This window comes from Electrona antarctica (assembly GCF_951216825.1).
Source record: "Electrona antarctica genome assembly, chromosome: 13".
NCBI lineage: Eukaryota > Metazoa > Chordata > Actinopteri > Myctophiformes > Myctophidae > Electrona > Electrona antarctica.
The window spans coordinates 49,121,514-49,133,797 of NC_136794.1; the positions used below are offsets into that span (position 1 = coordinate 49,121,514).

A 12,284-nucleotide genomic window follows, 5' to 3' on the forward strand; every position below is an offset into this window, starting at 1 on the left:
GTCTCTTCTTACTAGTTACCTTCCTGTCTTGGTTTGAAGCATTACCTCTGATGTCATTATTATTATTTTGTTAATTCTGTTTTATTTCATTTTTAAGCGCTATGACGATACATCAAGGAATTATCCAGGTATGCCCCAAAGCACACGCACGCACGCACGCACGCACGCACGCACGCACGCACGCACGCACGCACGCACGCACGCACGCACACAATGTACACAATGTACACACATGCACGAGTTAAAACGTGTCTCATTTGAATGATATTATATGTAAATGATTGTCTCTGTTGTAGCAACCAAAGGGGAGAAAGGTGACGCGGGAGCAGCTGGACTTCCAGGGATCCCAGGTATCATTAATTTCAGAATACATTTCCAGCGTTAACGTTTAGTACTATTATGGCTTTGTAACTTTCGGAAGTTTGACACTAATTCACATTTTGTTTAACCTTCGACAGGATCAAGTTTTGATGTCTACAAATTCAAGGTGAGAGTGATCACATACTAAACTGTAAAATGTTGAACACAATAAGGCATTTTCTTCCGTTTTTGGGGATTTTGTGTGATCCAATGGTGCATTATGGACATTAATTAACTTAATTAACTATCATTGTAAATGTGTTCTATGTATTATGTATGTACTGAAATCAGTTCTCCCACTTTTACTTGTGTTTTATCAAAGATAAATGTTTCTTGCTTGTATTCAGATTGTGCATGCTAATGAATGCCTCGTACTGTACCCAGCAAGCCAAATGACGTCATGATGACGTCCTCCGGTGACGTTCAGGACTAGGCCAGATCACAGCCCATATGGGGATGATCTTTACGTTCAGGACTAGGCCAGATCACAGCCCATATGGGGATGATCTTTACGTTCAGGACTAGGCCAGTTCACAGCCCATATGGGGATGATCTTTACGTTCAGGACTAGGCCAGTTCACAGCCCATATGGGGATGATCTTTACGTTCAGGACTAGGCCAGTTCACAGCCCATATGGGGATGATCTTTACGTTCAGGACTAGGCCAGATCACAGCCCATATGGGGATGATCTTTAGTTCAGGACTAGGCCAGATCACGGCCCATATGGGGATGATCTTTACGTTCAGGACTAGGCCAGATCACAGCCCATATGGGGATGATCTTTACGTTCAGGACTAGGCCAGATCACAGCCCATATGGGGATGATCTTTACGTTCAGGACTAGGCCAGATCACAGCCCATATGGGGATGATCTTTACGTTCAGGACTAGGCCAGATCACAGCCCATATGGGGATGATCTTTACGTTCAGGACTAGGCCAGATCACAGCCCATATGGGGATGATCTTTACGTTCAGGACTAGGCCAGATCACAGCCCATATGGGGATGATCTTTACGTTCAGGACTAGGCCAGATCACAGCCCATATGGGGATGATCTTTAGTTCAGGACTAGGCCAGATCATAGCCCATATGGGGATGATCTTTAGTTCAGGACTAGGCCAGATCACAGCCCATATCGGGATGATCTTTAGTTCAGGACTAGGCCAGATCACAGCCCATATGGGGATGATCTTTACGTTCAGGACTAGGCCAGATCACAGCCCATATGGGGATGATCTTTACGTTCAGGACTAGGCCAGATCACAGCCCATATGGGGATGATCTTTACGTTCAGGACTAGGCCAGATCACAGCCCATATGGGGATGATCTTTACGTTCAGGACTAGGCCAGATCACAGCCCATATGGGGATGATCTTTACGTTCAGGACTAGGCCAGATCACAGCCCATATGGGGATGATCTTTACGTTCAGGACTAGGCCAGATCACAGCCCATATGGGGATGATCTTTACGTTCAGGACTAGGCCAGATCACAGCCCATATGGGGATGATCTTTACGTTCAGGACTAGGCCAGATCACAGCCCATATGGGGATGATCTTTACGTTCAGGACTAGGCCAGTTCACAGCCCATATGGGGATGATCTTTATGTTCAGGACTAGGCCAGATCACAGCCCATATGGGGATGATCTTTACGTTCAGGACTACGCCAGATCACAGCCCATATGGGGATGATCTTTACGTTCAGGACTAGGCCAGATCACAGCCCATATCGGGATGATCTTTACGTTCAGGACTATAGGCCAGATCACAGCCCATATGGGGATGATCTTTACGTTCAGGACTAGGCCAGATCACAGCCCATATGGGGATGATCTTTACGTTCAGGACTAGGCCATCACAGCCCATATGGGGATGATCTTTAGTTCAGGACTAGGCCATCACAGCCCATATGGGGATGATCTTTACGTTCAGGACTAGGCCAGATCACAGCCCATATGGGGATGATCTTTAGTTCAGGACTAGGCCAGATCACAGCCCATATGGGGATGATCTTTAGTTCAGGACTAGGCCAGGTCTCTAGTCCAGACTCTCTGATTCATCCAGGGACGTCTGTCTTAGTGGGCAGAATCTATGTTGGTTGTAATCAGGTGATATTCTGGGCCAGATCTGACTAGTCTTGGTTTGACTTGATCTGGCCACAATAGAGACGTCACTAATTCGTCCAGGTCCTGAGCGTGCTTTCTGGGTAGGTAATATGGATCCTAGACATATGGATAATATAGATGCTAGACAGTGAACAGGTATGCAGTGGCTGTGTGTCGTTACCAACCAACCTGTGTGTCGTACTGTGTGTCGTTACCAACCAACCTGCCCCGTCGTCCAACAGGACGAACTGAAGGGAGAGCGCGGAGACGGCGGAGGGAAGGGAGATAAAGGAGAGCCGGGCGGTGGAGGTTATTACGACCCTCGTTATGGCCAGCAGGGAACACCTGGCCAACCTGGCTTACCCGTGAGTACCAGTTGTTGGAGGAAAATGGTCCATTTGGTTACCAACTCTCCATCATTTAGCATGGGGACCACCTGGAACCCCCTCAAGGACCACTGGTGGTCCCCGGACCACTGGTTGAAAACCACTGTTGTATACCTGTGTACATTCATTCACCATAACTTCTCATTGTGTCTCAGGGTTCAAAGGGAGACTCCATCAATGGCCCTCCGGGACCCCAGGGACCACCTGGGGCCCCTGGGATCGGTTATGACGGACGTCCAGGCGCCCCTGGCTCTCCAGGAGCTCCCGGCCCTCCAGGGTCCCCTTCACTGCCCGGGGCTTACAGGCCCAATCACCGTACGTAAAAGAGAGTGTGTGTGTGTGTGTGTGTGTGTGTGTATGTGTGTGTGTGTGTGTGTGTGTGTGTGTGTGTGTGTGTGTGTGTGTGTGTGTGTGTGTGTGTGTGTGTGTGTGTGTGTGTGTGTGTGTGTGTGTGTGTGTGTGTGTGTGTGTGTGTGTGTGTGTGTGTGTAAGCAAAGCAAAGTTACTATATTTACCCAGGGTATCTGGGCTAAGCTCAAGAACTTGTTTCCAGCCAGGCCCTGCTCATAGAACATTTCATGGTAGTGGTTCAATGCCTTGCTCAAGGGCACTTCAGCGGTGGTAATTTTAACGTGTCGGACCGCTGATTCGAACTGGCGACCTTCCGGTATCAAGACCGCTCCGCACACCGTGTGTGTGTGTGTGTGTGTGTGTGTGTGTGTGCGCGTGCTGTCAGAATTCTCTTCCATACATTAATAATAAAACTTGATTTGTATAGCACCTTTCATGACATGAAATGCAGCTCAAAGTGCTTTACAGAGCAATGGAGAAAAAAAAGAAAGAAAAGCAAGGCATAAACATTAAAAAAGAGCAGTAATGTAATACAGTGAGGACATGAATAACAAAAACATAAAAGATCAATTAAAAGCAAGGGTGTAGAAGTGAGTCTTGAGCTGCGCTTTAAAAATGTCCACAGAGGCTGCCTGTCGAAGGTACAGTGGGAGTTTGTTCCACGCCGTCGGCCCGTAGAAGCAAAACGCTGCTTCCCCATATTTTTTAGTTGCCATTTTTTTAGGCAAAGCGAGCAGGCCCGCAGTGGAAGACCTTAGGGGGCGTTTTGGGACATATTTAGGCAGGCAGTCATGTAGGTAGGAAGGTGCGAGACCATTGAGAGCTTTATAAACAAGTAAAATAATTGAACTTGAGGTTCAAGTTGGTTATCAAGCAAGTTAAAGGAATACTTCAAATGACGTATTTCTGTCCTTTACCTACCCGGTGGTGTTTTTGACTCAGAGAGAATGTTTGTTTGTAAAATAAATATTCCATAACGGTGAATGAAAGAATGCAAAATTGAAGAAGAAACATTAGCAGAGACATACAATTTCAACTAAATGGAGGTTAGAATTACGAAGTTTAAACTACTGTAGCATCAAGCTCTCTTTAGCCATTGCTCTTAGCGTGACCTGTATCTTAATTGTAAATAGTAAAGGTGGAACAGACATGCTTGCTCAGCAAACATTGTCCTGCATAAATAAATAACGGTGAAGCGAAAATAGTAATGGTCAACTCTGTGTTTCCCTCTTATAGCCATCAGTATTCCTGGCCCGCCCGGTCCCCCTGGCATTCCTGGAAACCCTGGGCTCTCCTCTGGGGTAGGTGATGTCACTGTCTTCAAATAACCCTCCCATAGATGTTTATTTTTGAGGGCGATACACAGGTTTAATGATTGTCTTTAGTTCAATGTTTGTTTTGTAAACGCCATTGACAATGAAGGGAAAATGTCTGTCATAATGTGTCATTTACGTCATATTGTCTCTTTATTGTTAATGGCGTTTAATGTCTGTGTTTGCGGCCCTCACTTCACAGTTCACACGGGTGTGATTTTTATTTATTTTTGAGGGGCGCTAGCCCCTCCTATATACAGGTTATACAGACCCACATAACTCTGAGAGTTAGAGATCAGTAAGGAAGGGTCTATTCTTTTTCCAACTATCAGCCATTCATGGGGACCCCCTGGGACCACCTCAAGGACCCCTGGTGGTCCGCTGACCCCACTTTGAGAACCACTGACTTAACCACTTAAACCATACAGTACATACATTTTTAGTACACCAGGGGGCGCTAGCCCCTCCTATATACAGCTTCTGTCCCCACAGTCTCATATTTTCCATTGACAATGAAAGGAGAAATTAGGTCATAATGTCCAAATTTACATCAAATATGACATAACTTTGTGACAACACACACATGAAATGCCGATGAAGGGAACATTTACGTCATATGTAGACGAGCAAATCGACTAACCAATCACATACATTCAGTTGTTCATGAGATGATGTATGATGATGTAAGAGCGCCCCTCACTTCACACAGGTGTGATTTTTTTCCCTTCCCTCTACACCACATCTCTTTGCCATCTGTCAGCTTGTAGATCTGCTACTTTTCACCAAATGTTTGCCCCAGAATAGGAACACTGGCTTTGATGCTGTTAAAATAATTTAAAGACATTATATCGTATCTTAAAGTATATTATCCCATTTTGACCTGAGATCAGATTCTAAAAATGTCGATTTTTCAAAAATAGCAGACCTACAAGCTCGTAGCGCGCCACTCGGTGGCGCGCTATGAGCTTGTAGATCTGCTATTTTTTCAACAGCTAAAGCATAACATAATGCTAACACCAAAAGGGGTTCTCGCCCAAAATGGGTTATATACTCATATCCTGCTAAAATACACAGAGCTTCTAGTTTAAGTTTAAGTTCAAAACAATGGTCCACTATGGGCTGAGGTTCCACTATGGGCTGAGGTTCACTATGGGCTGAGGTTCCACTATGGGCTGAGGTTCCACTATGGGCTGAGGTTCCACTATGGGCTGAGGTTCCACTATGGGCTGAGGTTCCACTATGGGCTGAGGTTCCACTATGGGCTGAGGTTTCACTATGGGCTGAGGTTCCACTATGGGCTGAGGTTCCACTATGGGCTGAGGTTCCACTATGGGCTGAGGTTCCACTATGGGCTGAGGTTCCACTATGGGCTGAGGTTTCACTATGGGCTGAGGTTCCACTATGGGCTGAGGTTCCACTATGGGCTGAGGTTCCACTATGGGCTGAGGTTCCACTATGGGCTGAGGTTCCACTATGGGCTGAGGTTCCACTATGGGCTGAGGTTCCACTATGGGCTGAGGTTCCACTATGGGCTGAGGTTCCACTATGGGCTGAGGTTCCACTATGGGCTGAGGTTCCACTATGGGCTGAGGTTCCACTATGGGCTGAGGTTTCAGGGGTACTTATTAAAATAAACCAAATCTCCCGTGCCTTTGTTCCCCCCCAGGTGACAGTGCTGAGGTCATACGACACCATGATTTCCACCGCCAGGCACCAGGCCGAGGGCAGCCTCGTCTACATCATCGACAAATCAGACCTTTACTTGCGAGTCCGCGACGGACTCCGCCAAGTCATGGTATACATTTCAGTCATATATACAACACCGTTCACCCATGAAATGGCCGTGATATGTTCAGCTGGGGTTGAACTCGTCTCGCACGCATCCGAGGGTGTGTCGGGCTGTATTTCATGTGCCGTTGGCAATAATTTATTGAATGCAATTTCAAGTTGTACCAGAGGGCCACGGCACGTACTGATGAGACCACCACGCACCAGTAACGCCAGGGCTCCACCGGACGCGTTGCGTCTCCGTCGCGTGCGTCAAAAAACGCACCGGTTCAATTTTAATGCACGCGTTAATGTCACGCAACGCGGGCAGTGGAGCCACCCTTCATTGATTAAAAAGGGAACATTCCCTGACGGTGACGGAGACGCGACGCTGACGCGCCCGGTGGAGCCCCGGTGTAAGTGGCAGTATTGATTTCGTCGACTAAAACTAAGACGAAAAATGTTCGTCGACTACCTTTTTCCACTGACAAAAACTATTGGAAACTAAATGAAAACTAAGCTACGATGACTAAAACTAAGATTAAATATACTGACAATTTCGTCAACAAATAAAAACTAGACTAAAATGTTAGGAAGGGACTAGTGGACAAGAGATCCAGTATAAGTAATTTTACATTTGGTTGCATGCTGAAAATAGCCAATCTACAAGCTCACAACGCGTCGCAGCGTGACGCGTTGTGAGCTTGTAGATCGGCAATTTTCAGCAAGTGTAAAATCAGCCATACGACGGCATCATCGTATGGATTCTTTGTCGTCAGTCAGCCAAGGCAACTTATGTACCAAAAGAATTCTCGATGCACTTTCTCACTGTAATTCAAAGTGTTCATATTTTCTGAATGTGTTTTTCCATCACACAGCTTGGAGACTACAGCCCTTTCTACAACGATGGGGTAAGTTTGATAACTCAAGTGAATGAATTGGCTTTTACTGTATTATCACGGCAGGGCATTCACTTCTAGTCATTTTTACTAGTTGACTAGTTGCCTAGTTTACTAGTCGACTAGTTGTTTAACTACCTATTATGCAAAAAATAAAATAAATTAAAAAAATAAACTTTTTTTTTTTTTTTTTTTGAAAATAAATATTTGTACATTGAAAAACTGTGTACATGGTGACTATAACTATAATCTACCTGATATTGAGGCCTACAAAATCGGGGGAAATAAATAAATAAAATAAAATAAACTTTTTTTTCTTTTTTTTTCTTATCAACTAGTACCAACAAGGTCGACTAGTGGATTTACTAGTCGACTAGTTTACTAGTCGACTAGTAAACTAGTCGACTAGTAAACTAGTCGACTAGTTGCTTAATGCCCTACGGCACTCATGTGGCAAAGGCCATTCAGGATTGATTGATTGATTGATAATTTTATTAGACAATAAGATGCAAGCAGTACCGGGTCAGTACAGTCAAGCACAGCATTGGTCCAAAAGGGCAGCACCGAAGAAAGACCTTAGCGGTCTTGTTTCCATTCGGGTCCCATGCATTCATTCATTCACAATGACAACATGTGACAACAAACAAATAAGATTTCTCAAACACATTAAATCTACATGTACAGATACTACTTAATTCAAGTAGTATCTGTACATGGATTTCATTCTTTTCAGTATGAAAATGACTAGTTTATCGTATATGTAGCGTATATGTGGCTTTTTAATTTGTATTAATTTTTATTAAAATTAGAATGCTCATTAACCCATTTTGGACTGAGGTCGATGGAAAAAAAAGCTTCTAAATCCTAAAAAAATTCTGAAAACCCCATGTTTCTGTGTCCGTGGTCAATGTCAAGGACAACCCATTGATTTCAACCATATTATTTCCGGGTCTGGCAAATAGGCCCTCATCTCGACCAGAGTAATTTTTCAGTTTTTTACAGATTATTAAAGTACAGAATGTAAGCTTTCATATGATGTATCATTCAATGACATGGAAAATATTTGAAGGAGATATGACCATTTTAAAATGATTGTGCCGTTTTACCCAAAGCTGAGAAAATCCCCTTTGAATGTTCACAACATTTCAACACCTAGAGCTGGCTAGCCTACTTTGACTTATAAATGTATACATTTAATTTGCCCAAATCAATAATCTGTTGGAATGAAAACCTTCTTCAACATTCAAACTGTGTTAATATGGAGAAAAAAAAACGAAAATCACACCCAAAAAAAATCAAGTTTATTTTAGATTTTCTGCCTTTTCATTATAGGCGAGATGAGGACCATTTTGCTAGACCTGGTCACAGATGTGTGGCACATTTTCACGACTTTTCAAAAATAGCAGACCTACAAGCTCGTAGCGCGCAACTCGGTGGCGCGCTATGAGCTTGTAGATCTGCTATTTTTCAATAGCTAAAGTAGAACAGAATGCTTAAAACACCAAAAGTGGTTCTACATGGTAATACCGTAATAAACCCATTGATTTCAACCATATTTTCAGCAGACAGACCTTTGGACATGTCAGCCATTGCATGCTGTGTGACCTTGTTGTGTTTGTACTTGTGGTTCCCAGAATAACGAGGTGGCGCCAGCCCATCCTCCACCCGTGGTTTTGTACCCACAGTCTCAGGACCAGTCCCTGCCAGAACCCCCACCCGTGCAGGAACAGCCCAGGAGGGAGCCGGTTCCACCCAGATATAATCCAGACCAGAGATACCCCTCCCAGCCTGAGGTCCGCTACCCTGTCACTCCCGCACGCCGTCCGGACCCGCGACCGGTACCGCCCAAGCCAGCTGGGCACGTGCACACCTCAGGGCCCGGAGTGAGTATCTTATACCAGTGTTGTTTTCGTCGACTAAAACTAAGACGAAAAATGCTCTTCGACTACCTTTTTTCACTGACAAAAACGAATGGAAACCAAATGAAAACTAAGCTACGATGACTAAAACTAAGACTAAATATACTGACAATTTCGTCGACAAATAAAAACTAGACTAAAATGTTAGGAAGGGACTAGTGGACAAGAGATCCAGTGTAAGTCATTTTACACTTGGTTGCATGCTGAAAATAGCTGATCTACAAGCTCACAACGTCGCGCTGCGACGTGTTGTGAGCTTGTAGATCGGCTATTTTCAGCAAGTGTAAAATCAGTCATTACGACGGCATCAAGGCCCGCCAAAATACATTTTAGTCGACTAAATCAACTGTAGATTTAGTCGACTAAAATCGTATGACATTTAGTCGACTAAAACTAGACTAAGACTAAGACATTCCAGGTGACTACAATGTGACGAAAACTAAATTAAGTTTAGTCCAAAGACTATGACTAAAACTAAAATAGACATTTGCTGCCAAAAACAACACTGTCTTATACTCGGATCGGATCGGACGAGTCACATGGACGTTTCTCTAGGGAACCATGTGGCTGAAGTAATTCATTTAAAATGTCTCAGGGTGGCCCGGACGGTTAGCACCTACAGTTGGGTGCCATTGGTATTGTCTTTTTGTTGAGGTTTGCGTGATCTGCGCATTTCACAATGTCGATATTATGTCCACTAGGGGGAGCTATATAAGAATCTGCTCCAGTCAAAGCCAGCAACAGAGAGAGAGAGAGAGAGAGAAAGAAATCATGTTGTTAATATTGTTTATATTATGCCAAGCCAGCCGGACGGCGTGCCGCGGGTTCGACTCCCAAGCCCGACAGCCTTTGCCGCTTGTCACTCCCCATCTCTCTCCCCCTTTCCTGTCTAATTAAAGGACCCTATCAATAAAGGCAATAAACACCAAGGACCTCACTTGTAAGCAACTTTATGTTCTTCAGTACTTAACAGTGTGGTCAGGAATAAGTTCCAGAAGTTATGGTTTAAACGTTTGCTTAAAGTTACATGATGCTATAGATGCAAGTTATGGGGGTCCTTATGGGGGTCCTTATGGGGGTCCTTACCTTACAATTAAATATTTAAATAGAGCAAATACTGTAGTAAGTCAGTCTAACACATCACATACAGTAAGGAAAGCCACACTCAGGAGCAGAGCAGACCTGGGTCACACCACAGCCACACTCAGAGCAGAGCAGACCTGAGTCACACCACAGCCACACTCAGAGCAGAGCAGACCTGAGTCACACCACAGCCACACTCAGAGCAGAGCAGACCTGAGTCACACCACAGCCACACTCAGAGCAGAGCAGACCTGAGTCACACCACAGCCACACTCAGAGCAGAGCAGACCTGAGTCACACCACAGCCACACTCAGAGCAGAGCAGACCTGGGTCACACCACAGCCACACTCAGAGCAGAGCAGACCTGGGTCACACCACAGCCACACTCAGAGCAGAGCAGACCTGAGTCACACCACAGCCACACTCAGAGCAGAGCAGACCTGAGTCACACCACAGCCACACTCAGAGCAGAGCAGACCTGAGTCACACCACAGCCACACTCAGAGCAGAGCAGACCTGAGTCACACCACAGCCACACTCAGAGCAGAGCAGACCTGAGTCACACCACAGCCACACTCAGAGCAGAGCAGACCTGAGTCACACCACAGCCACACTCAGAGCAGAGCAGACCTGAGTCACACCACAGCCACACTCAGAGCAGAGCAGACCTGAGTCACACCACAGCCACACTCAGAGCAGAGCAGACCTGAGTCACACCACAGCCACACTCAGAGCAGAGCAGACCTGGGTCACACCACAGCCACACTCAGAGCAGAGCAGACCTGAGTCACACCACAGCCACACTCAGAGCAGAGTAGACCTGAGTCACACCACAGCCACACTCAGAGCAGAGCAGACCTGAGTCACACCACAGCCACACTCAGAGCAGAGCAGACCTGAGTCACACCACAGCCACACTCAGAGCAGAGTAGACCTGAGTCACACCACAGCCACACTCAGAGCAGAGTAGACCTGGGTCACACCACAGCCACACTCAGAGCAGAGTAGACCTGGGTCACACCACAGCAAATCAGCCATAAAGGCTACATCGACAATCCACTTCACAACAACTTTACAATCTTGGTAATCCAGCGACTGAAGTTGATGTAGCACAACCCATTGTTTTCTCCAATGGCATGGTATATTGGAATTGTAATAGCAGCATTCCTCCCAAGATGGCGCCCACTTTCCATTGAGGTGAGGGAATGCACAGTACACTGTCTCTGTTGTGATTAAAAGTGTCGTCAATCCCAAAGCAACAGTGTTCTCACAAGGTCTGACATCAGATCAGTGACCTGAAAAGTTTCATCTGATTGAAACAAAATACAAGGGCTTTCTGGTGGCCATAATATATATAACCACAATGTCCCTGACTCACCATCGGCTTCAGTGTCATTCCATAACCTAACATCATCACGTGTCAACCAAAAGATGCCATGAAATTATGTTAAAAAGACAACACTAAATGAAAATAACTAAGCATATCTGTAGCAAGAGTAAGTAAGGACCATGAAAAGTGGCTCTCTTGTACAAATGAAATGTGTCTCTGCTTATTATTGTAGCTCCATCTGATCGCCCTGAATGCGCCTCAAGGCGGTAACATGCGAGGCATCCGCGGGGCAGACTTCCTCTGCTTCCAGCAGGCCCGCGCCATCGGCCTGAAGGGGACGTTCAGGGCCTACCTGTCCTCCAAGCTCCAGGACCTCTACAGTATCGTCCGCAAGTCAGACAGAGACAGTCTTCCCATAGTAAACCTCAAGGTAAGTGAAGTTACTACCGCCCGGGAAGTTTGTGCACGATTATTATTTGGATTATACTAGAGTTTATCACGTATGTTAATCCATTTAGACCTGAGGACGATTCTACAAATGTCTTCTAAATCATGACGGTTTCTATGTCAGTCGTTCTCAAACTATTTGATGTCAAGAACCCCCAGAAATATCTGTATTTGGCTGCAGACCCCCATCTGAAAATGTTGTTCCAGGGACTCCCCAGAAGCAAGGTTTTGAGTTAAAAGCGTTCGCTCTGAAAGAATATATATTCAAAAGATTTGCACCACATTTTCAGGATTTAAAGAAAATAGCAGACCTACAA

At 45.3% G+C, this 12,284-nt stretch overlaps 1 protein-coding gene across 2 annotated transcripts in view; it reads left to right on the top strand.

Annotated features, from left to right (window-relative positions):
* Window positions 1–12,284, top strand: part of col18a1a (collagen type XVIII alpha 1 chain a) — a 137,098-nt gene that overhangs the window by 121,940 nt on the left and 2,874 nt on the right. For both annotated transcript variants that reach the window (XM_079519196.1, XM_079519195.1), the window contains 10 exons: window positions 98–128; window positions 297–350; window positions 459–487; window positions 2,714–2,836; window positions 3,013–3,172; window positions 4,445–4,509; window positions 6,188–6,316; window positions 7,167–7,199; window positions 8,822–9,070; window positions 11,753–11,950. In XM_079519196.1, coding sequence (XP_079375322.1) covers window positions 98–128; window positions 297–350; window positions 459–487; window positions 2,714–2,836; window positions 3,013–3,172; window positions 4,445–4,509; window positions 6,188–6,316; window positions 7,167–7,199; window positions 8,822–9,070; window positions 11,753–11,950 — 1,071 coding nt within the window. The remainder of the gene's footprint in view (window positions 1–97; window positions 129–296; window positions 351–458; window positions 488–2,713; window positions 2,837–3,012; window positions 3,173–4,444; window positions 4,510–6,187; window positions 6,317–7,166; window positions 7,200–8,821; window positions 9,071–11,752; window positions 11,951–12,284) is intronic.